Raw genomic sequence first — 26,132 nt, 5'->3', positions numbered from 1 at the left:
AACACCTCTCTGAGCCTGCAACTTTGAAGTTTGAAACCTACCCAGGGCAGAAATCTGAGAATGAATTGTAAACATTTGGGGAAAACCTGCCTCTGTCAATGTGTGCATTTTATTTACTGATTATTTGGAAAAATCTGAGTACAACATGCTAAAACTATTTTTGAAAAGAAAATAAATTACACCCGTGAATGCCCACTGGGAGGAAAGGGGTGATTGGGGTGCAAGGTTAGATAGTAATGGAAGAGAGGGGGTTAGCTAGGCAGAAAGGGATGGGTGTATAATGGGAAAGATAAATGGGAATAGGTGGTAGGGGAGGGAGCTCAGGTATGGGGGAGGCAAAGGAGAGAGATTAGTAGGAGGGATAAAACAGGAAGGATTGGAGAATCCAAAACAGGAAGATACGGGGTTAGGGATGTGGGGGGAACTGTCAGCACTGAATTCTCCCCTTCTGTCTGTGTGCTGAGATATGGGGGAACTCTACCCCTCTAGAAGGGTCTGAGCCCTTCTCCCTGACTGCTGTGTGTTCTGGAAACTGGGGGACCTGCTCCACTGGGGGAGTCTGACCCTTTTCCCTGCCTTTCCATGTGAGGTGGGAATAAAGGTAACAGAAATGTAAACATCTGAAATCCAGAAAATAAATAGCTAAGATGCACATCACCCCTGTGTAGGCTTGGAGGACTGGCCAGAGTGTAGGGGGAAGGGGCCTGCTTTGGAGGAGGGACAGACAAGGTGGACCTGGAGCATGACTGGGGAAGCCTGGATGCAGCAGGGCCAAGAGTCCTAGCTGGTGGTGGATAGTGGGACTCGGGCCCAGCTCAGTGTGTATCTTGGCAACATAACGAGGGTAGCGGGTAGCCCTCAACCTAAAGATGCATATTTTCATATAGCAATTCACTCTTCTAACAGAAAGTTCCTCATATTTCACTCTAAGACAAGACTATGTTCAATACAATGTGTTCTCATTTGTCCTTGCTTCTGTTCTCAGAGTGTTTTCAAAGGTCTTTGTCAGTGATGGGAGCTTACCTTCACAACAAAATAATTCTAATAATCCCATATCTCAATGACTGGGGCATTTTGCTGAAGGGGCATTCTTACAACAAGACCTTGTTGGCCACTCAGAAGGCCATAACACTGTTTCTCAAACTGGGACTTCAGTTAAACATTCAAAAGTCCACTTTGACCTCATTGCAAAGACTGGAGTTCATAGGAGCTTACCTCAGTGCAGTAACAGCCAGAGCTTGCCTCCCGAAACACAGGTTTATAGCCCTATTGAATTTAGTCACCACAATTCAAGTCAGGCCCCAAACATCAGTCAAAAACCTACATCAGTCTCCAATTGTTGGGGCATATGGCAGCTGGTACTTTTGTAATAAGCCAGGCAAGGTTACACATGCAGTGCCTGCAGGGGTCACTCAGAACTCTTTATTCTCTGAGCAAATACAGCTTGAACAGACTAATCTCGATTGGTGGAAAGACCCTGACAACATTTGCACAGAAGCATCCTTTACTCAACTGTCCCCAACAGTTGTAATAACAACAGATGTATCTCTGTGGGGATGGAGCACAGGTCTTGACACTCACACTGCTCAGGGCAGGTGGTCATCTCGTGAGACCCCTCTACACATCAACTTAATGGAACTCAGGGCAATCAGGAATGACTGTCTCTATTTTCTGCCATTGATCACAGGCAAATATGTAAAGATCATGACAGACAATATGACCCATGTTTTATATCAACCAAGAAGGAGGACTGAAAAGACCATCCCTCTGCACTGGAGCAGTGAGACTTTGGAATTGGTACATATTCAATCAAACCCACATCTCGGCAGCATGCCTTCTGATTGTTCAAAACATAACTGCAGATGCCCTCAGCAGATATTTCTCTTAGGATTATGAATGAGAGATAATCTCCTTATTCTCCACTGCATATTTCAGTGTTGGGGCATTCTGCAGGTGGACCTCTTTTCCATTGCTAAGAACAGGAAGTTTTCCCATTTGTTCGAGAGGAGACTAGGTTTCCACTCACTGGGAGATGCCTTTCTCCTTCATTGGACTCAGGTCTGTTTTATGCATTTTCCACAACACCTCTAATGTTGAAGGTGTTGATCAAAATAAGGTAAGATAAGGACAGAGTTACACTGGTGTTTCAGACATAAGCGCTACAAGCATCGTTTCCTTACTTCATCCACTTGGCAGTTTGTCAACTAATCACCCTCCAGGCTACCCCTCATATTCTCTCTCAGGATGCCAGTCATATTCTTTACCCCAGCCTCCAGGTTCTTTGCCTCAAAGCATGACTTATCGATGGTTTGTGGGGTTAAAAATACTCTGTTCTGAAGAAGTGAAAAGGGTAGGAAGTGATCTACCTGTAATGCTTATCTACAGCGATGGTCAGGAATCAGCCACTGGTGCAATCTGACACCTTTCACCTGTGTCCTTGAATTAAAGATGATGTGGCTGTCTTTGAGTTCTGTGACTGTACAGTTGCTCATCATTACAACCTTTCATTCCTTGGGTGGAAGGCTTCTCAGCTTTTGCAGAGCCAGTGACAGTAAGGTTTCTCAAGGGTTTGATGAATCTCTTCCCACACGTGAAACATCTTACCCAGATTTGGAACCTTAATTTGCTGCTTAGATGCCTATGAGATCTCCCTTTGAGCCAATGGCAGCCTGTTCAATGAAAATGTCAGCCATGGTAACCAATACATCTGTTCGAAGAGTTGGAGAGATAGGGGCTCTAATGATACATCACTGCTTCACAGTATTCTTCAAGGATAAGGTTACATTACAGCCACACCTCAAATTCTTACTAAAGGTGTCATCTGAGTTCCATATTAACCAGACCATTCATCTTCCAGTTTTCTTCCCTAAACCACACTGGACTAAGGGAGGATATGGTACTGCAAACACTCAGTGTCAAGAGGGCATTACCCTTTTACCTGGTCAGGACTAAACCATTTAGAAAATCTTCCAGGTTGTTTGTGTCTCTTGCTGACAGGTCTAAGGGATCCTCAATTTTCAATCAAGACCCTAGATAGATATCTGGATGCATTATCTCTTGTTCTCAATCTAATAATCTTCAACCATTTTCTAGGGTCCTAGCCCATTCAACAAGACCCCTTTCTACTCCTGTGGTCTTAAGAATGTCCTCATTGCTGAGATCTATAGAGCTGCAACTTGGACCTCCGTATACACGTCTTTGAAACGTTATGGAGTAATCCACAGCTCAGCTTCAGATGCTGTGTTTGGCTGTACTATAGTATGTTCAGTTTTGGACTCAACTCCAAAGTTTTTCCCACCCCCAGTGAGTACTGGGAGCTCCCCTAGGGACACTGTTCAACGAAGAGGTTACTCACAGTAATTGTAGTTCTTTGAGATGCATCTCTCCCTATGTGGTCCACGACCTGCCCTCCTTCCCCTCTGCTTTGGAGTTTCCACTATGGAGCTTTGCAAAAGAGAAGGAATGGAGGGTGGTTAGCCCTTGCAGCTCTGTATAGCCTTGGTGTGGAGCATGCGGCTGTGTAGGATGCATGCGTGGGCTGAACAGGCAGTGCTACCTAAAGGCTCCCATCAGAATTGCATGGGGGGGCAAAGCACCAGAAGTAGAGCACCTGTAATGGTACACATCTCAAAGAAGTACAGTTACTGCATGAGGGGAGTAACCTCTCCTGCTTTCTGCAGTAGGTTTTCACCAGTAAATAGCAATTTAATCCAGATCTTGTTGGTATTCACTCTTAGGAAAGGGCTTTTCACTTTAAATATTCTGTTTTATATATCCTTATAAACATATATATCCATATAAACAAATAAATGAAGACTTGTATTCAGTGTTACATTGATCCTTTTGATTTGTACTTCACGCAGGGTTGATATGTTGTAAAATTACATGTTTTTATCAACTTCTCAAGAAGTAAGATGTGGACAATAATCAAGAGAAAGCAATAATATCTCCAGCAACTAGTGATGTGCATTGTTCAATCTGGCACCATCTTGTTCCTGAAAACATCAACGTATGTTAAATGAAAGTCAGTACTGCATTTCTTATCTCTGCTCATAGAGCTGTAATCTTTTTAGTCTTCTTTCTCAGTCAGATTGAAAACCTCAAGCTATATATATATATGAAGAAAAGCAGTATTATTGTGCACATCTTACCTGATATATATGTGCACTGGTCAGAACATTAAACCTTGCCATGTGGGAATCTAGAACACTGTCATTTTACTTTTTCATATGTGGCACAGCCGTCTCTCCTCCTTCACCTGCCAAAAAGTGCTTATTCCATTTTGCAGGTCTCAGAGTGGTAGCCGTGTTAGTCTATATCAGGAAACAGAATGAAGAGTACTTGTGGCACCTTAGAGACTAACACATTTATTTGGGCATAAGCTTTCATGGGCTAAAATCCACTTCATCTGATGCCACAAGTACTCCTCATTCTTATTCCATTTTAGACATCTAAACCTCAAGGTTGAAACAGGAAGGCCTTGTCTACACTGAGAAATTTCAGACATTCTCTCGCCATGCTAGCAAGGAGAGAAGGCACGATACAGACATGCGCAAACACTTTTTTACCACCTGTCACTGTGTTAGGGAGAGGGGAAATGCATAAATATCCCCATGCCTAGTCTACCAGAACACTTACTCTATTGCTAGCAGAAGTGGCGCTGTGAAAGGCTGCATCTACACTTGGAGCTGGGGCTGTGATTCCCATGTTGAGCAGATACTCACACTAGCGCTCATCAAGCTAGCACACTGAAAACAGTAGCATAGCAACTGCTATAGGCACTGGCAAGTGGCAACACAGACTAGCCCCTCTGACTACAAACCTGACAAACCCTATGAGAATGTGTTTGGGGCAGCTATAGCCCATGTTGCTGCTGCTGACAGTACTGCTGCAGCTATACTACTATTGTAGCATGCTAATGTGAGTGTGTCTGCTTGAGCTGGAAAGCATTCCCCACGCTCCAGTGCTAGACCAGGGATGGGAGTATGTCTGTAAATCCTAAGTGTAGACACAGCTCCGATTCTCTGGAACAACAGGTTCAAATCTCACTGGTGTCAACTCAGCTCTTAACTCACTCCAGATAAATACATGGAATACTGTTTTCATCACTGGAGTTTCATTTTGTTTTGTTTTTTCAATTAAGATTGAAAAACAATAGCGATGTGCACGTTTTGTAAAGGTAGGGGTTTGTTCGTAGACAAAATTTTTCCTCCTACTGTAGTGGACATAATATCTGGTTGAAGTCATATGTGTATAGTTAGTAAACTCTTTTGGGAATACTTCAGACTGAAAGGTGCCATTAGTATGTAAAATATACTAGTAGCAATACTACAATGCTATAGAAATAGTAATACAATTTATTATCTGTTAATAAGCATAACTGCACATCTTTACTTAAAATCTAGTTGTCAGAAGATTACATTCCTGGGGAAATTTTGCTCTGAAGCTGTACACTGTTTAAAGAACAGACGGTCAAGGAAATCCTAACCAAAATTCAAATGTTTTCAAAAGTCTTCTTTTTTTTGTTGTTGCAGCGTTGAGACAATAAACGATGGGAATTTCCACATAGTGGAGCTGCTAGCCATGGATCAGATTCTGTCTTTGTCTGTTGATGGAGGAAGTCCCAAGATCATTACCAACTTGTCTAAGCAATCAACTCTGAATGTTGACTCCCCACTTTATGTAGGAGGTAGGGGAACTTACTGTTCCTATATTTTGGGCAGGAGGGGGGCCTCTGACTTACCCAAAGACGATTAAGGAGAAGGATCAGAAGGCTTAACCCCTGGAATGATATCTTGTAGCCACAGCACTTGCTGAACCTGCTTTTGAAGCAGGATGACACTGTTTCTGAAGAGGGACCTCAGAGTGAGAGACGTGTCTTACTGAGTTTTCCATCAGAAAGAATTTCAAGTGGGTGCCATGAGCTTTCTGTGTCCATTCAGAAAAATAATTACAAATAGCACACTTGTTTGGGATATGAGAATCCCCTTAATAAAAACAGGCATTTCCTATGTGCATCACTGGCAGGCACAGCTGTCTTGCAAGCAGGGCAGATTTTGAAGCCTGGAGGCCTATTCTCAGCCATTGGACCTATTCCTCAGTACTGAAGTGAGACTCAGAAGAAAAAAAAGGAGAAAAGTCCTTTAAAACAAAAGCCAAGAGGCTTAAATGAAATGTACAGAAACTACAATAAGACTAAATTAACTAAGTAATTGTAAACTCTGATCCTATCTCAGAACTGCAAGGAAGCAAGACAACACTCTGGGCTCTAACTTGCTATCATGAGTGGTGAAGAGGAACAATGGCATTGGGAGTGCTCTTCCTTTTATAACTTTGCTGTAGGGGGCATATGGGTGTGTAGGGCACATGAGCACCCCCAAAGGACACTGTTGGTTTAAAGAGTGTGGGCTTGTGCGCATGGGGCACACATACCGACAGTGAGTTCCATGTGGGCAAATACTCAAAAAAACCCACAATTTCAGTTATCCTCACAAGAGTCTAATTGTGTCAGTTTAAAAAAATATTTCTTATTGAAAAAAGTACTACCATAGTATGCACAGTGTGAAAGCAAGAACTGTCACAGCCTTTTACTATGTAAGTCCCACACCTGTTCCTGCCTTTTGCCTAACGTCCTCTCTGTGTCATAGCTCTTATTTAACCTAAATTGTAAGCGCCTCAGGGCAGAAACGGAGGGTGTGATTTTCTCATTGCCTTGCATCTGGCCATCATTTATACGTGTGTATATTTACAGTGTAAAGTGAATGTAAAACACCCCTGAAACAGAATGATAGCATTTACGCCCATTTCGCACAGGCATAAATGACTATTCAAGGTGCTAAGGAGTCAAAAGCAGGTCCCTGTGGCTTGTCTATGAAATGCTGTGCACTTTCCAGTCCTGTTTAGAACTAAATAATAATAGGCAAAGCATCATTATAAAATATTGCACTGTGGATCACATCCTTTCCTACATTGTCTCATCCAAGAATGTCAGTGAAAGGTCTCCTAAATTTACTGGATCATATGGCAGTGTGGACATACATGATTCCATGTGCAAGATGAGCCTCTGACCTCTTCAGGGCTTGATTTTTCAGCCAGTCAAATGCAGTATGGACTTACTGGTAGATGTTCTTTTGAAAATGCAGTCACCTCTGCTTTGGTGTACAGACACTCAAAATGTATTGTGACAAAGTTCCTCCTTTACCTTGGTGGATTCTGCGCTTATTGGCGGATTTGCTCACCTCAGTGATCTTCCCTGCAGTCTGGGTCAACTCCTCCTGTGTCTGACCAGGAGTTGGGAGGTTTGGGGGGAACCCGGGCCCGCCCTCTACTCCGGGTTCCAGTCCAGGGCCCTGTGGATTGCAGCTGTCTATAGTGCCTCCTGTAACAGCTGCATGACAGCTACAACTCCCTGGGCCTACTTCCCATGGGCCTCCTCAAACACCTTCTTTATCCTCACCACAGACTTCCTCCTGGTGTCTGATAATGCTTGATTGTCTGATAATTCCTCAATCCTCCAGTAGCACACCCTCTCAGTCTCAGCTCCTTGTGCCTCTTGCTCTCAGCTCCTCACATGCACTTCCTCTTCTCTGGCTCCTCCCGGCCTGACTGGAGTGAGCTCCTTTTCAAACCCAGGTGCCTGATTAGCCTGACTTGATGGCTGCAGGTGTTCTAATCAGTGTAGCTATCTCCACTGCCTTCTAGAAAGATCTTAATTGGCCCCAGGTGCCTTGATTAACCTGGAGCAACTGCCATTTGGTTACCATGGTACTAGGGATTTGTTTAGCCTGGGGCTAACATACCTGTTCCTCAGTACTTTACTGTAGCCATCTGGCCTTGCCCTATCACAGTATGGATTCTGTTTGATCCACCACCTCTTTGAAAGATTCTGATGGTTGATGCAAGGTGCTTATTTGGTCTTTCTTCAGATGCAGGTCATGTGGTCCTGAGCGGTGTCTCAGTTGAAAATAAATGTGACAGAGCTGAGGGCCACTCTACTAACCTGAAAGGCATTCCTGGGGAGCAGTAAGACCAGGATCTATGGCAGATGCATTTCTGATTCCGTGGGAAAGAACCTGCTTTATGCCTTTCTTTCCATTCTGCTAGTTCCCAGAGTCTTCAAAAAGCTGTATCAGGACAAGGGCCAGGTGACAATGATAGCTCCTGCACGGTTGCATCAGTTCTGGTATTCTGACCTGATGCATCTATCCATCAGACCATATCTTCGACTTCTGAACTTCTCAGACATCATTTTGCTGAATCAAGACCTAGTGCTCCACCTGATGTTGGCAAATGGTATCTAAATTTTTTTAAGGGCCTGATTCATGTATTTCCACCAGTTAAGGTGAGGTTCCTACCTGTGACTTGAATGTAGTTCTCCTTTGATCCCACATCATCACATTCTTTCTATCACTTCTGTTAAACTGACATTTTTGGTAGCCATCACCTCCACTCTCTGGGAAGTTCAGGCTTTGATGGCAAGACCCCCTTACATCATTTTTCATAAAGACAAGGTTATTTTTAGACCATATCCAAAATTTTTCCTGAAAATTGGAAAAGTGGTTTCAGGTTTTCATATAAATCAATTTATACACTTCTCAGTATTTTTTTTCTAAACCTCATGATTCTCCTGCAGAGGTCAAAACAACATAAGCTAGATATTCTTAGAGCTATGTTTTTACCTTTTCAGAACAAAGCCATTTTGTAAATCATCCAGACTCTCTGAGGCTTTTGGTGGTAAGTCTAAAGGACAGGCTGTGTGCTGCCAAATACTCTCTAAATGGGCTACAGTTAGCATTAAAATATACTATTCATTAAACAAAATACCTCTTCCCTCTTGAGTTAGGATACAATCCATGAGGGATCAGTTGATAACAGTAGCTTGTTTTAGAGGGTCCCTATTTCTCAGATTTGGAGAGAAATCCAAAGGCACTGTTGTGGTGCCTTTTAGATCAAATGTCCAATTTGGCTGGGTTGTCCTACAGTCACTATTTAAATAGGACTCCTGTCACTCACCTCCTTGAGAAGTAACTGCTAGCCACCTACAGTGGGATCTGTGGAGTTCTTCAAGATGCCTTTGTCCACGTGGATCCCACAACCTGCCCTTGTTCCCCACTGATACAGAGTCTTACCTGGATTTTTTGTACTAGTGAAGAAATGGAGGGGTGGTTGGGGCTGTTTCCACCTTTTTATACATTCACAATAGGGGGTGTGAGGGCATGCAACCTCATGCACAATCCCAGAGGACTGTGCTGGCTAAGAAATTCCAGGCCTGCACATACTTTAGTTCACACAGATCCCACTGTAAGTATCTTGAAGAATTCCAGTATGTAAGGTAAGTAATCTCTCTTTCTGTTGCTTCTGATTTATTCCGCGAAGTGATAGTTGGCTAAGGATGGGAAGACCCTTGTTCTTGACTCTGCCTGGGCATAAGTGTGTGCCTGTGTGGTTATTGCTGCATGACTAGTGTCCTAGCAAGGAAACTATATACATCATCTATGGTGCATGTGTAAAAATATTAGGGCTGTCAAGCGATTAAAAAAATCACGATTAATCACGTGATTAACTGCACTGTTTAACAATAGTAGAATACCATTTATTTAAATATTTTTGGATATTTTCTACATTTTCAAATATATTGATTTCAGTTAGAACATAGAATACAAAGTGTATAGTGCTCATTTTATATTTATTGTTGATTACAACCTAATACAAGTACAGTCTCTTTATCATGAAGTTGAACTTACAAATGTAAATTTTTTTTGTTACATAACTGCACTCAAAAACAAAACAATCTAAACCTTTAGAGCCTACAAATCCACTGAGTCCTACTTCAGCCAATCACTCAGAGAAACAAGTTTGGTTACAATTTGCAGCAGATAATGCTGCCTGCTTCTTAGTTTACAATGTCACCTGAAAGTGAGAAAAGGCTTTCACATGGCACTGTTATAGCCGGCATCACAAAATATTTACGTGCGAGATATGCTAAAGATTCATATGTCCCTTCAACCACGATTCCAGAAGACATGTCCATGCTGATGACGGGTTCTGCTCAATAACAATCCAAAGCAGTGCGGACTAATGCATGTTCATTTTCATCATCGGAGTCAGATGCCACCGGCAGAAGGTTGATTTTCTTTTTTGGTGGTTCAGGTTCTGTATTTTCCACATTGGAGTGTTGCTCTTTTAAGACATCTGAAAACATTCTCCACATCCCATCCCTCTCAGATTTTGGAAGGCACTTCAGAGTCTTAAACTGTGGGTTAAGTCCTGTAGCTATGTTTAGAAATCTCACATTGGTACCTTCTTTGCGTTTTGTCACATCTGTTGTGAAAGTGTTCTTAAAATGAATATGTGCTGGATCATCATCCAAGACTGCTATAACATGTTATATGGCAGAATGTGGGTAAAACAGAACAGGAGTCATACAATTCTCCCCCAAGGAGTTCAGTCACAAATTTAATTGACGCATTATTTTTTAATTAGCATCATCAGCATGGAAGCATGTCCTCTGGAATGGTGGCTGAAGCATGCAGGGACATATGAATGTTTAGCATATCTGGCATATAAATACAAAAGTGCCATGCGAACACCTGTTCTCACTTTAAGGTGACATTGTAAATAAGAAGCAGTAAGCAGCATCTCCTGTAAATGTAAACAAACTTGTTTGTCTTAGCAATTGGCTGAACAAGAAGGAGGACTGAGTGGATCTGTAGGCTCTAAAGGTTTACATTGTTTTGTTTTTGAGTGCAGTTATATAACAAAAAAAATCTACATTTGTAAGTTGAGTGTAGTTTGTAATGAGTGCAGTTATGTAACAAAAAAAATTTACATTTATAAGTTACACTTTCATAAGATTGCACTACAGTACTTGTATGAGGTGAATTGAAAAATAGTATTTCTTTTGTTTCATTTTTACAGTGTGAATATTTGTAATAAAAAATAATATAAAGTGAGTACTGCACACTTTGTATTCTGTGTTGTAATAGAAATCAATATATTTGAAAATGTAGTAAAACATCCAAAAATATTTAATACATTGCAATTGCTATTCTATTGATTAATCATGATTGATTTTTTAATCATAGTTAATTTTTTTGAGTTAATCATGAGTTAACTTTGATTAACCAACAGCTCTAAAATATGAATTCATCATAATAGATGAATTCTTAAACACACAAAGGTCAGTAATTTCAGAGTGAAGGTTTCCACAGCAACTGTTCCTCTGTCCACATTTGCGTATGTGGTAGATGAGTCTTTCATTATGCTACATGTGTTCATCTCTGATTTTAGAGAAACATTTCTTTGAATTGACTTACACTGTAATATTTGCGTGATGATATTTCACCTGCTGTAATGCACACTTGCTCTCTTCCCAGTTGCTGTGGGAACCTTCACTCAGAAATCTCTGGTTCTTATATTGCAATGTTGTGTTGGTGTCTTTGTTTCATATAGTTTTGTTTGTTCCTTTTTTGTAAGGACTGGCTCTGCAGATCATGTCAAAGCAGTTAGTGTTATTTTCTTCTCCCAGCCCACATGGCTAAGAAACTGGGGGGCAGGTGCTCTCAAGGGAGGGTAGTCCATGTGCAATCTAAGTCAGGGATGCCTAGGGAATCCTGATTGGGCCTCACTCCCACTGTTGCACTAATCAGACTTAAAATTGCCTTGCTCTTAATTTTAGACCAGATCAGTCCTATTCAAACTATGGGATCATTTATTTTCAAGTAGCCAGAAGTTCTGCTTTTATTTGGAGTACGCTATGACTCCTGTAAGTTATTCATCCCAGGAAGTATTAAGCATTCATGAAACAATTATTAGACCAATATGCAAGAACACAGTGTTGTACAGTAGTTCTCATTGTGAATTGAAGTCCAAAAATTTGTAAGGATATATTTAATTGCAGAATATATATATAACCTACCCTACCTTACTCCCTCCCCAACTCAGTGGCCTCTGTAACAATTGTAGATTGGAATAGAACTTACAGTTATGAAAATAATGAGTGATATGTGAATTTGCACCTATCAAGACAACTGAACTTTTTGTGAAATTTCCGCACACAAAATTTCACACGCAAGAAGTGTGGGCCTGATTTTCAGAAGTGTTGAGCTTCTACAACTCCCAGGGACTTCAGCTGGAGTTGTGGGTGCTCAGCATCTCTGAAAATCAGACTGTATGCTAAATTTCAATACAAACTGTATTTTTAAAATAATTTGTGAATGGAGATAAAGGTTTAGAAAACAGTGCCATCTGTACTTACTGGAAATGGGTCAGAACCAAAACTTCAGACCTAAACTTTTCAGTTCTGTGAGGTTCCTGTTTGAATCCCTGAATCCATCTCTACAGTGGAGACCTTGGGTATAATCCAGAACTGAGAGAGGCCTATTTTCTGGTTTTAGTTTGCATGCTTCTGCATTCTTCAGTTCAGGATGGTAGAAATGTTGTGATCTTGTGAAATGTTCACCTTATATGGATAAAATATGTAATTTTTGTTGTTGTTGCCTAACCTGAACCATACTTAAACCATATCTAGATCCAGATATTGAGCCCATCTCTGATAATTGTTTGTTCCATAGCTATGAATGGTTATTTGGAAACAGTTATTTTTAATAAATAAAAACAACAGTAAAAAGAATACAAAACTGTTCCTACCAAACAATGTATTCATGAATTGATGTTCATTTTCTAGGCATGCCTGTGAAAAACAACGTTGCAGCACTGCGCCAGTCTCCAGGCCAGAATGGCAGCAGCTTCCATGGCTGCATCCGTAATCTGTACATCAACAGTGAACTGCAGGACTTTAGAAATGTGCCACTGCAAGTGGGAATTCTTCCTGGTTGTGAGCCTTGTCACAAGAAAGTGTGTGTGCATGGAACCTGCCATGCTATGAGCCAGTCAGGCTTTACCTGCGAGTGTGAAGGAGGATGGACTGGACCACTGTGTGATCAGCAAACCAATGACCCTTGTCTTGGAAATAAGTATGTCCTTCCTCAAGACAGAGCTATAATTTAATTTTCTAATGTTAATATGACTGTCCTGTTATGTACATTCAATTTAAAGTTCAAACATTTTCAGCAAGATACAAATATACTGTGCATGCAGAATTAAAAGTTACTCTGGGGTTGGATCACAGCAGTGTAGTCTTTTGTGGGCTGAACTTGAAGAGTACTCAGAAACTTCAGCTGCTACAGTATGTGACAGTATTCTGTAGTATTTGTGGAATAGCCTGGGTATGCCAATTCATTTTTTAAAAAATATTCTTAATGAGTGAAATTTCCCAGTGCAGATGCCGTGACAAAGTTTCTGTACCTCTACCTCTTAAGCCCCACCAAAGACCATAACAGATGTTACCTAGGTACTTGTGCACATCTTCTACAATGTGAACTGCATTGGTGTGAATATGACTATCCACATAAGACATGAGGATTGGCATAAGAAATAATCAGGGGGTTTTACAAATGAAAACATATCCATTTCTGTATTCATAATTTTGTTCGAGTATTTCAGAAAAATGTGTTTCATTTTATAAACTGTTTCCCAGCAAGAAGTAAATACACTAATCATAGCTATTTTTTTATACTTCCATATTGTCACATGAGTCAGCTGGTAGATAATTTTTCCCAATGCACAGTCTAACTTCTGTATTAAGTCCATAATCAGTGATGTTAGTAACTCCTGAGTTGCAATTTTGTTCTAATATATTTTGGCTAAACCATTTTAGCTGCATATTCCTGTTGAATATTTTTCTAGATAGATGAATTGATATAGATTGCATCCTCACAAGGTTCTCATTGTTGGGTCATGGGCACCTAGCACAAGCCAGGTCAGGGACTCCATTAACACACAGCTTTTTAATCACCTACTGGTCATGTACCACAATTTGCTGTTACCTCTACCAGGACAACTTTCTTGACCATAATTTGGCAAACAACTCACCGTGAGAGCTGCAGTTGAACTTTTGGAACTGTTATCATTGATCTCATTGTTGCAATTAGCTCCAAGACATGGGGCTTATTTGTTTTTCTTGTCAGCTTGTTTTTAAGTAGTCCAGCCTACATGACCTAAAACCACCATATTCCTTTGATGTCCAGTGGATTCACTTTGTGTTTTGCTCAGATTCTGTTGAGTTGGGCATATTCTGTGTTGATACTATTGACAACTTTGAGGCTTTGGCTTAATTATTTCAGCACAGTTTTTTTGCACTGACTTCAGAATGTTTCAGTACTCTGAAGTTTATAACTCTACTCCCAAAGCCACATCAGTGAAGCTTTGAAGCATTCCAGCACTTGGTGTAGTACCAAGTTCCTGACTTTTTATTCACAGGGTTTCTTTTCTAGGATAACCCTTTTCTTTGTATCTCAGGAGGAGAAAGAAAGGAAGACCCAGTGGCTTCCAGAAACATATGCAGCTGCAAGGTTTTGATCACAAATGAACAAGTCTGCTGCATTTTGTGCTTTGGAAGTCAAATATAACATGGAAATGTCATCCATAAAGCTTTGTGTGGAGAGCACCTAAAGACCCAATTAGAGACACCTCTGAAAAAATTCTATTCTGTTCTATATGGGTTTCTATACCACTTTCATCACTGGAATGTTTCAGCAACTTCCAGTAGTGCATTAAGCGACATGACTAAAATCTGTAATGAGTGGTTTGCTCTTTCTTTCATTGTCTTCCCCAGGGGACAACCTACATAGTATTCTGTTTTGTTTTTTAAGTTTTCATGTACTTTTATGTCATGTTCTTTGAATGTACGCTCCTCTGTGTGTTCATCCTGGAGAAAACCAGGCTGAAGACATTCACCTTGCACTTGGAATGGAAGAGGGTGACGGTCCTTAGTTCCTGTGGTAGTTCATTGTACAGTCTCGGGCCAGCCCCCAAGAAAGTTCTAACTCCTTCCCAGATGAGCTTTCCTCTTATGGTAGAAAGTTCTATTGTGCCTCAAAAATATAGTTGTTCACCAGAGTGTTCATTCTGTAGCTTTTGGCAATATTTTAGATTTGTTGGCCTGGCCATTGAGCACCTTGAAGATACGGACCAAAACACTGCACTTGACTTGATGTTTCTTCAACTCCAGTTTGGCCTGGAGCGCTTCAAAGGATCTGTTGGATTCAAGACTTGGCATTGGCACAGAACTGACTACTTTCTAAATCCAGCAGATCCTCATTACTGGTTAGCTTGATGCAATTTGTATTGTCATCAAACACAACCTCTTTAGAGCATATCAGGCCTTTGACACCATCAGCACAACATCACAGATTGGATGTCCTAAGCTCTGGCTGTTTCTTGGATAATGAGTTGCTTCAACCAGAGGACTAAATGCAGAATGTTCCACATGAGAGCCAGCAGCCTTGGGACGCTGCTGAAGCCCTGGACCCTGTGCAGCTCAGTCTGGAAACTTCTGGATACCACACTCAAAACACATGCAGCATTTGGAAATGACCTGAGGCTAGGGGACTGAATTGCTCCAATCATACAGGTTCAGGAATAACAGGCAGCAGGCCCAGTGCTGAGGCAGGTTAGGGGTCTTGGCTCCCTGCGAGTCTTGTTTGTACTGGTGTTGAAACTCTCAGGATTGAACACATCAGTGCAGGCAAAGCTGTGCTATATGCAGTTCATTTCAGCACAGCCTGCAGTGGATTTCAGAAGACATTGTGCTCAGCCCTGGTACAAATGGTGTCAATGACTTATCCAGCAGCATTGACTTTCCCACCATGCCTTTAGGCCCACCATGCTGAATCACTCATGTGGGACCTAAAGGTATAATGTGGAGATGGGCATAATTTGGTTTCCACTGATGAGGCTGGAGACAGGAAGGAGAAACATCAGAGTGATTCTGAGTTGGACTGTTGGGATTGGTTTGATCTCCATCCAGGAATCTTCACTCAGATTGTTCCCCTAGAAACAAATATATGTCCAGGAAACTAGTGTGTCAAGAAGAACGTTACAGGAAATAAAATTCCTCCTAGGAAGAAAGCCATTGACACTGCACCATCAAATCAAGAGGTGGCAATCAGATAATTCCTGATTCTTAAAATGAATTAATTCCCCTGGATTTCAGTCTGTGTTTGGTGAAATAAAATTAAAAGTTGTCCTCCTGGAAAACATCATACTTCTTTGAGAGGAATGTGATTGGCTATATGCTCCAGTGATATACCTAGGAAACCTGGTAGATGCAGCTCAAGGCAATCTTTAAGCCCCAGAACAGGATGCGGTACATCACAAGTCTATTGGAAGGGGTTCATGAGAGCCAGGAGGGGACAGTTTGACCATGTTACAAATGTCACGTCTCATGGCCAAAAAAGTAATCATAGTACCTATGTCATGTCTTTATAAGATGCAGTCTCAGTGGATGTTGAGATCCCAGTGGAAAAAGCATCACTGGCTTCTCGTGCAATCAGGAACTGGCGGGAAGGTTACAGAACCAGAAGGAATAATAGTTAGTGGTGAATGGTCACTGAATTTCTGGTGGAGGTGTGCATTGTGCACAGCCACCAGGCTGCCATGCCTTTAGAGTGCCAAAAAGCTTTGAGCTAGGGAGATACTGTCCTGACTTGCGTTGAGTGCCCAAAACCTCAGGCATGAGAATCTTGTGAAATGATACTTTCAAAGAAGCGAAATTACAGGTAAGTAACATTTTCTTTTCACTGTTCAAGTTTAATCCTAAGGAGTTTGTTCATTTGGGGTCAGATCATGCATTCTTTGCACACCCAACTTTCATTAAATGTGTGGGTGCCTGAGGAATGCTGGATTTATTTAATTGTGACCTGTACAAGACTTCCATAACACATCTACAGTGGCTGTTTTCTGGCAATAACGGAATAGTATCCTACACTGCAGCATATTTTCTGTAAATTGTCATATAAAAAAATCATTAAAAAAAAACCTGTATAAACCACTTAATTGCATCTCACTGAAAAAGTGCATTTAAAAAAAAGTCTCTAAGCAATTGCTTTTTGAGTACAATCCAAAGTATTTGTAGTTAATGTTGCTTAGCCTAAACTTTGAATAATTTATTTTTATTCTCTTGGGCTTGTTTCCCCTGTAGATGTGTACATGGTACCTGCTTGCCAATCAATGCGTTTTCATACAGTTGTAAATGCCTGCAGGGACATGGGGGAGTCCTCTGTGATGAAGAGGAAGAGTTGTTTAACCCCTGCCAGTCCATCAGGTGTAAACATGGAAAATGCAGGCTTTCCGGCCTTGGGAAACCATATTGCGAATGCAGCAGTGGATACACTGGGGACAGCTGTGATAAAGGTAAATAATTCAGCATGCTATCATTATTTGGTGTTAGAACATGAATAATCAAAACATTGCCATTTTTTTTCACAATACACATTTGTGGTGGTGGTTTTTTTTAAATACATCATAAAGGGCTTGTCTCAGTGAGAAGAATCTAACAAATTTGCCCATTAATTACATATTTACACTTTGAAGGTTTTTTCATCATGTTTTGCTGTGAAAACATTTCTTTTTTGCTATATATAACTATTACCTTTTACCTGCTGTATCTTTCTGTATTTATTGTTTCTCTGTCTTCTGCAACTGAGAAGCCAAATCCAATGATTCTGCTCCTAGTTTTATCACAAACTCTACTTTTGACCTCTCAGCTTCAACTGATATATCACAGCGAATTATGCAGGTGAGATGGGTGAAAACAGGATGACTTTCTCCTCTACCTTTTTCTTTTCTCCTTTTGTCTGTCAAAGCACTTGCTTTCTACCCCGCTTTTTACTCTTACCCTAGCTGGCATTTATTTATTTTGTATTGTGCATCAGTGTGACAAGAATAGACTTGGTAGAACTTTTAACAGATGTCACATTTTTAGATGGTTTTATACCTCAGTAATTTATGAAGTTAGTGGAATGTGTTTAGCCTTTATTAAATAATAGACTGAATAATATTAGACTCCAAAGCTAATAAATTAAATTGTATGCTCTATGAAACATTTCCCTATGGTAAACAGAACCAGCTGCAAGCAATGTAAGAACAAAGATGTTTATTTGTTTAATAAAGATTTTATCTTCCAATTTTCTTGTAATTGTATTAACATTTTATTTATGGTTTATATATACACATAGTATAAACATAAAGGGCACAAAGAAGGTAAAATTCACATTAAGAAAATAATGCGATAGAAATCATTAGTTTCTTATCTATAATGAAAGTCAAACTCTAAAACAGCAAATATATTTAGAAGCATGTATTATAAACCATTCTGTGACTTGCATCTTTAAGTCATACATCATTTTGTTTTTGTTTTTTGTTTTTTAACAGAAATCTCTTGTCGAGGGGAACGAATCAGAGATTACTACCAAAAGCAGCAAGGGTATGCCGCGTGCCAGACGACCAAGAAGGTATCGAGACTAGAATGTAAAGGAGGATGTTCAAGTGGGCAGTGCTGCGGACCACTAAGGAGCAAGAGACGGAAATATTCTTTTGAATGCACTGATGGGTCCTCATTTGTGGACGAGGTTGAGAAGGTGGTGAAGTGTGGCTGTACAAAGTGCCCCTCCTAAATGTGTCCCTGCAACACTTGTCTTTTGAAAATGTTGTATACTTATTGACCATGTCGGACTAATTAATGCTTAATAGTGAAAATATTTGAAATATATTGTAAAATACAGAACAGACTTATTTTTATTAAGAGAATAAAGACTTTTTCTTCATTTGCAAAAAGATTCAAGTGCTTGAACTGAGACTTTTCATAACCAAGAGGAGCTTTGAAGAAAAAAAAAAGATCCTTTAACATTGCAACAGTGATGGGAAACGTAACTGCTTTTAACATGGATTCTTCTTTATAACATGCTGAAGATAAACTGATATTATACACATCTGACTTCCAACCTACAGCTTATTGATGAAAAATTTACCAGAACATGAGGCTTTTTTTTTCACTTTCATATCTGTATATTTTACTATGTTGACAGACCATACCAATTACTTACTTATAGATGAGGAAGAGTTGTGGGTGAAGGGAATCAGATTATATCGGTTTAACAAATATGTGTGATGCATTTTGTGTGGCATAATTATTAAGCATCTGCAGAAGAGGGGGTGCCCATTTAGTGGATGGGAGAGGTGATTATGTGAGAATCATGAAATCTCCTGACGATGTGTACTTTTATGTCAGCATGTTAGCAAAAGAAGCGTACAAAAAAGTGTTTATCTACCCTCTTCCAGTATTAATTTTTTTGTAATATAAATGTTAAAGGGATGATAAAAATAGATTATTGATGGATAAATTAGTAATAATATGGATTTTTGTTTCTGTGAGTTCTAAACAGCTCTATACAGTATTCGGGTTCACTGAGAAATATTTATTGTATCAAAGTACATTGTACTTAACCTTTTTAGGCATCCCTTTTACTGTTTTTCAATGCTTTAATATATATTAATTTATATTTGTCCTGATATTTTTGTATTTTGTTTTTTAAAAAAGAAAGACTTAAAAATCAGGATTTTTTGCAATAGAACTAACATAGCATGTCATCTTGGGGTAAATGTGTTTGGTCTGTTTTTGTTTTGTTTTTGTTTTGTTGTTTTTTCGTTAGCATCTCACCACTCGGTGTCTGAAACAGAAGTGATAATAGTCTGTAGTTCTCACATACAGCAGACATTCAGGACACCTCCTGAGAACTTGTAACGTATGAGAGAAAATGTCTTTACACTAGATGGCAAATGTATAGAAGTACATTTCCCCTAAATATACAGTACTTACAAAAAATAAAATGGTGTGTAGAAAATGACACTAGAAAGTAGACCTTTACAAATTAATATTCCCTTGGACCTCCTTACCTTTTTTAAAAAAAGAAAAAGAAAGAAAAAAGGCTGTACTATCAAGGACTGTGACTTTTTCCAAATAATAAAACTACTTTATTGCCCTAATGTTCCCCATGTTAATATGTTGCTGCTAAATTACAATGTAGAACTGGTAATGATTCATAGTGGGTTGTATTCTTCTTTCAGTAAATTCCAGAATACCCTGTAAAAATGCAGATGTTTTTTCAATTTTTTTTTTTTTTTTTTTTACAGAAAAAGTTAGATGTACATGTGTAATGCAGTGTGCTTTGTCTTATTTGGACTGATATCAGTAATACTACTGATGTTTGTAAATTAAACAGATATTTACTTCATTAATAGCTCTTATTTGTGTTCTTCTGAGGAGTTAAATTAACAGCCTTTAATTAAACATTTGTCAATACAAGGAATATTTTGGGGAAACAAAGTAAAACCCAACACCAATCTAGTGTGTTAATTGCTACATATTCTAATTTAATAGAGCACTATGCGTACCCAACAATCTAGACACATAAATCAAAGTTCTTGCCCCACGACTATGCAGTCTTAATCACACTGATACAATACAGAGTCAGTGTTAAGCACAAGAAGCCTATATTTTGATCAGCAAGGAGACCTGCAGTGAAAAGGGGTTTTATTTGTTTTGTTTTTTGGATTTTTTTTTAAATAAGTAAATTTGAAAGTGGAAAAGGGAAGTGAAGGTATGTGACACAGAAGAAACAGAATGCTGTTTTAAGGTATGGCCTGAGACAAGACAGCATAGGAAGTAGTTATGCAGAAGACTAAGAGCAATATGGAGAGCAAGAAAACATTAGGAAGCAATGGGAGCAGGGATGTACATAGATTGACGTTTGTCCTCAGCTCCTAGGCTCCACGCAAAACGCTTGAAAATGATGTACACGAAGGAAGCCAGAGAGAGGATTTGGGAGAGGAGGCGGTATTCTGAGCAACAAGAGAATTAAAAGGTATTGGTTTTATAACTTACTAGGAAAATATCATAGGTTCATAGATTCCAAGGCCAGAAGGGACCACTGTGATTTTCTAGTCTGACCTCTAAAAACAGGACATAAAACTTCCCCAAAATAATTTCTAGAGAAAATAATTTATTTAAAGAAAATCAAATCTTGATTTAAAAATTCAGTGATGGAGAAATTGCTCCAATGGTTAATTTATCTCTCTGTTAAAAATGCATGCCTTATTTCTGATCTGAATTTGTCTAAGTTCAACTTCCAGTCATTGAATCATGTTATACCTTTCTCTACCAGATTGAAGTGCCCATTTTTAAATATTTGTGCTCTCCATGGATACTTAGAGACTGTAATCAAGTCACCCCTTAACCTTCTCTTTGTTAAGCTAAATAGATTGAGCTCTTTAAGTCTATCACTATAAGGCATATTTTCTAAGCCTTTAATCATTCTCATGGCTCTTCTCTGAACATTCTTAAATTGTGGACAACAGAAATGGACACAAAATTCCAGCAGCGCTCACACCAGTGCAAAGTATAGAGGTAAAATAACCCCTCTATTCCTATTTGAGATTCCCCTGTTTATGCATTCCAGGATTGCATTAGCCCTTTTGTCACTGTGTCACACTCAGTTTGTGGTCAGCTGATTATCCACCATGACTCCCAAATCGTTTTCAGAGTCACTGTTTCCCAGGATAAAGTTATCCATCCTGTAAGTATGGCCTACATTCTTTGTTTCCTAGATTATATGGGATTTTTAGCCATATTAAAATGCATATTGTTTTCTGGGTCCCAATTTACCAAGAGATTCAGATCACCCTGAATCAATGATCTACCCTCTTCCTTATTTACTACTCTCTCCATTTCTGTCACCTGCAGACTTTATCAGTGATTTTTTTGTTTTCTTCTGAGTCATTAATAAAAATGTTAAACAGCACGGGGCCAAGAACTGATCCCTGTGGAACCCCCCCAAAACATACCCGTTTGATAATTCCCCATTTACAGTTATATTTTGAGACCTATCTGTTAGCCAACCCCAGCAGGCAGCAGCATGCCATTAAAAATTGGCTCACGTGCTGCCATCCCCTGAACTAGAACAATATAAAAGTAAGATGGAACACATCTATAGTTTAGTTATATAATATACACTTAGAGAGAGAGACCTTCTAAAAAATGTTAAAATGTATTACCAGCACGTGAAACCTAAAGTTAAAGTGAATAAATGAAGACTCTGCACACCACTTCTGAAAGGTTGCTGACCTCTGTTCTACTTTTTAGACAGTGTCATGCTGTACCAAGTCAAATACTTTACAGAATTCTAACTATATTACATCAGCACTACTCCTGTTATCAGCCAAACTTGTAATCTCATTTTAAGAAAAACCCAGATATTAAGTTAGTTTGACAGGCTCTATTGCCCATAAACCATGTTGATTTGCATTAATTACATTATCCTTCTTTAATTCTTTATTAATCAAGTCCCATATCAACTGCTCTATTATCTTGCCTGAGATTAATGTCAGGCTGACAGACCTATAATTACCTGGGTCATCCCATTTACCCTTTTAAAAAAATTGGCATGACATTAGCTTTTTTCCAATCTTCTGGATCCTCTCTGATACTCCAAGACTTATTGAAAATCAACATCAACAGTCTAACGAGCTCCTTAGCCAGCTCTGTTAAAACTCTTGAATGCAAGTTACTTGGACCTGCTGATTTACAAATATCATAAGAACAAAAGAACTGCCCTACTGAGTCAGAGCAATGGTCTATTTAACCCAGTATCCACGCTCTGGCAGTGGCCAGTAATAAAGCTTCCAGGGGAATGTACAGAACAGGGCAATTTTGGAGAGATCCATTCATCTTCCCCTCCTGGCTTCTGGCAGTCAAAGATTTAGGGTAGCCCTGAGCATAGGGTTATATCCCTGACCATCTTGGCTAATTGGCATTGATGGACCTATCCTCCATGAACTTATCTAGTTCTTTTTTTGAACCCAGTTATACTTCTGGCCATCGCCACATTCCATGACAATGAGTTTCTCAGGTATATTTATTTTGTATGTACTTTCCTACTAATTTCATCAGGTGTCATCTGTCTTTTGTATTGTGGGAAAGGGTAAATAACACTTCTCTATTTACTTTTTCCACACTATTCATGATTTTATAGATCTCCGTCTGTATATCCCCGCTTGATCATCTCTTTTCTAAGATGAACAGCCCTAAAATTTTTAGTGTCTCCTCATATGGAAGCTATTCCATATCCATGATCATCTTTATTGCTGTTTTCTGAACCTTATCCAGTTCCACTATAACTTTTTTTTGGAGATGGGGTGACAACAACTGGACACAGTATTCAAGGTGTGGGTGCACCATGGATTTATATAGTGACTTCGATATTTTCTCTTATTTTCTAGCCCTTTCTAATAGTACCTAACATTGTTAGCCTTTTTGACTGTGGCTGTGCATTGAGCTGAAGTTTTTAGAGAACTATTCATGACTCCAAGATCTCTTTCTTGAGTGGTAACAACTAGTTTAGAACCCATCATTATATACAATAGGTACTTGGGATTATTTTTTCCAATGTGCATTTCCTTGCATTTGTCCAGGTTGAATTTCATCTGCCTTTTGTTGCTCTGTCACCCAGTTTTGTGAGATCCCTCTGAAACTTCACAGTCAGCTTTCGACTTCACTGTTTTGAATAATTACAAAAAGTAATTTTCCCTCTGCTGATACTCCCACCTTCTTGTTAACTATTGGAAATGGGGCACCTTCATTATGTTGGCGTCATTAGCACTACAAAAGTAATTTTCCCTCCCTTGGTATTCACCCCTTCTTGTCAACTGTTGAGAATAGGCCACTTCCACCTTAATTGAATTTGCTTGTTAGCTGTGACCCCCCACTTGGTAAGGCAACTCCCATCTTTTCATGTGCTATAATACATATTCTGCTTACTGTATTTTTCACTCCCTGCATCTGATGAAGTGGGTTTTAGCCCACGAAAGCTTATGCCAAATAAATTTGTTAGTCTCTAAGGTGTCACAAGGACTTGTTTTTTTCAAATAATTTTGTATCATCTGCAAACTTTGCCACTTCACTGTTCACTCCCTTTTCCAGATCAGTAATGAATATATTGAACAGGACAGGTTCCAGTACAGATCCTTGGGGGATCCTGTTTTTTTTCTGCTCTCCATTTTGAAAACAGACCATTTATTCCTACCCTTTGTTTCCGATCTCTTAACCAGTTACTGATCCATGAGAGGACCTCCTCTATTAGCCCATGACTACTTTGTTTAGAGCTTTTCATTAGGGACCTTGGCAAAGATTTTTCTGAAAATTCAAGTACACTACATTGATTGGATCACCCTAATCCACATTTTTGTTGACACCTTCAAAGAATTCTAATAGATTGGTGTGAGCCACGACTTCCCTTTACCAAAGTGCTAAGAGGCAAGCTATTCTAACCAGTGTCAACAGCCAAACATTCTCAGAGATGAAATCCTGGGAGGATCTTGGAGGATGATTGGCTGCTGAAAAGGTAATAATTTATAGCTGACTTCATAGCCTTCTTATCATAGAAGTCCTGATTATGTGAAGTGTTCAGTATTTTCCAGGATCAGTCCTTCAGACTTTTGTCTTCTGAAATGCCAAGGCAAAGACAGATATTCCAGGCTCCAAAAAAGCACAATAATTATTCACAAAGGAATAACTTTCCCAAACTGCAAAATGAGAGAGTCTTTTATACAGAATGTCTTCATCTGGGATACTTCCACATGCTTGATAGAATCATAGAAATGTAGGACCGGAAGAGATCTCGAGACATCATTAAGTCCAGCCCCCTGAGTTGAGGCAGAACCGAGTAAACCTGGACCATCCCTTTGATGTGTATGTCCAACCTGTTCTTAAAAGCCTCCAATGATGGGGATTCCACAACCTTTCTTGGAAGCCTATTCCAGAGCTTAATTACTCTTAAGGTTAGATTTTCCTAATATCTAACCTAAATCTCCCTAGCTGCAGACATGGAAAGTAATTGATCACCAACCTCCTTATAACAGCTGTTAACATATTTGAAGACTGGTATCAGGTCATCCTTCAGTCTTCAATACATAAGAAATTCTTGGTTTCTTGAAATAAATTATGATATACTGCAAGACACATTTCAGAAAGTTAATCTTTAAAAACAGAGCTTTACTGGTTAGTTTATTCGCATGATTTATTTTAAAGTTTCATTTAGCATTATGCTGCTAAAAAAGTGTTGAAGAATGACATAGCATAATGCAGAATAAGTCATTTCCTGTAGTGGGGTGTGTGGTTTAATATAACAAATTACTTTTCTTCTTACTGCTCTGTGTGTGATTTCACAGGTGTTGCTACCTATCTTTCAGCAATGGTGCTTAGTTGCAGCCAGTCTTATTGGAGACATTTCCTCTGTACAATATTTCCTCTATATTATTAAATGTATGATCAGGAGTTAGAAACCCAATAGCAAGGTCCATTTCAATTTGGTATGGTTATCATGAAGATTAAACAATTAGCAATTTTATCAAGCACTTACATTTCTGTCCACAAGCATGGACTAAACAAGATTAACACACATGTTTTCTGATTTCTTAGGATGCCAGAAAAATGAAATTTTAAATGAATGTTAATTAAAGGGGTTTTTTGTAATTTCTTAAAAGTTGTAAAAGAAAAAACAAATAGATACCACTTAATTAGTTTTAATTTGTATTGGCCTATGCACACCACCTGGCTTTATCTCACATGTGATGGCAAGGTCAGTGTGCATGGAACAAAGGATCATTGTCATTATTAAACGTTTTATTGACATGATAACATAAGTAATCTTGAATTTTCTATTAAAAGCCTATTCTATACTTTTATCTATCATATGTTTAGTAGCTTGTGGAAAGGGTAAGTTAAATACATATAACTACTTGCCAATGGTGAGAGTTCAACCAGCCATGAAGGAACTGAGTTCCTGTTCCCACTACGCCTTTCTAATCTCTGCTAAAGGAACAATGCTGCCTTGCCTTCAAAGCTACTCCTCATGGCCTTCTAGGGGTGCTGCCATTACCATAATCATCCCATTTGTAGTGGCCTGATCCTGTGTCCTCTAAGTACTTTCTGCAGAATGTTCTATAGGTCCTACAATTAATATGAGGGTCCTTAATGTACAGCCCTGTATCATGGTGGTGGTTTTATGCAACAGCTTCATGGAAAAGTCATGATACCATGAAGGCTGTTTACTTTTCTGGAAAAACCCAGAACACACAGGTTTTTTTTTACACAGCAGCAGAGACAACCTGAAACTCCACAATGGACCTGACAGGATATCAGCAAAGGTAAGAAGTCAGACAAGCATTAAAGGGAAAGA

General features: G+C 39.4%; 1 protein-coding gene across 8 annotated transcripts in view; it reads left to right on the top strand.

The window, feature by feature from the left end:
* SLIT2 (slit guidance ligand 2) overlaps nt 1-20,112 on the top strand; it is a 408,552-nt gene extending 388,440 nt beyond the window's left edge. For 5 of the 8 annotated variants that reach the window (XM_075066554.1, XM_075066552.1, XM_075066553.1 and 2 more), the window contains 4 exons: nt 5,535-5,689; nt 12,686-12,974; nt 17,042-17,253; nt 18,274-20,112. In XM_075066554.1, coding sequence (XP_074922655.1) covers nt 5,535-5,689; nt 12,686-12,974; nt 17,042-17,253; nt 18,274-18,515 — 898 coding nt within the window. In that variant the 3' untranslated portion in view covers nt 18,516-20,112. Of the gene's footprint in view, nt 1-5,534; nt 5,690-12,685; nt 12,975-17,041; nt 17,254-17,549; nt 17,639-18,273 lie in introns of all 8 variants that reach the window. The other 3 variants (XM_075066556.1, XM_075066555.1, XM_075066557.1) reach the window with 3 other exon arrangements.
* Nucleotides 20,113-26,132: the final 6,020 nt, after the last annotated feature.

The sequence above is a fragment of the Chelonoidis abingdonii genome, chromosome 5 (assembly GCF_003597395.2).
Source record: "Chelonoidis abingdonii isolate Lonesome George chromosome 5, CheloAbing_2.0, whole genome shotgun sequence".
In the NCBI taxonomy this organism is placed as follows: Eukaryota; Metazoa; Chordata; order Testudines; family Testudinidae; genus Chelonoidis; species Chelonoidis abingdonii.
The sequence above is the reverse complement of the archived record's forward strand: the minus strand, read 5'-3'. Positions and strand labels throughout refer to the sequence as shown.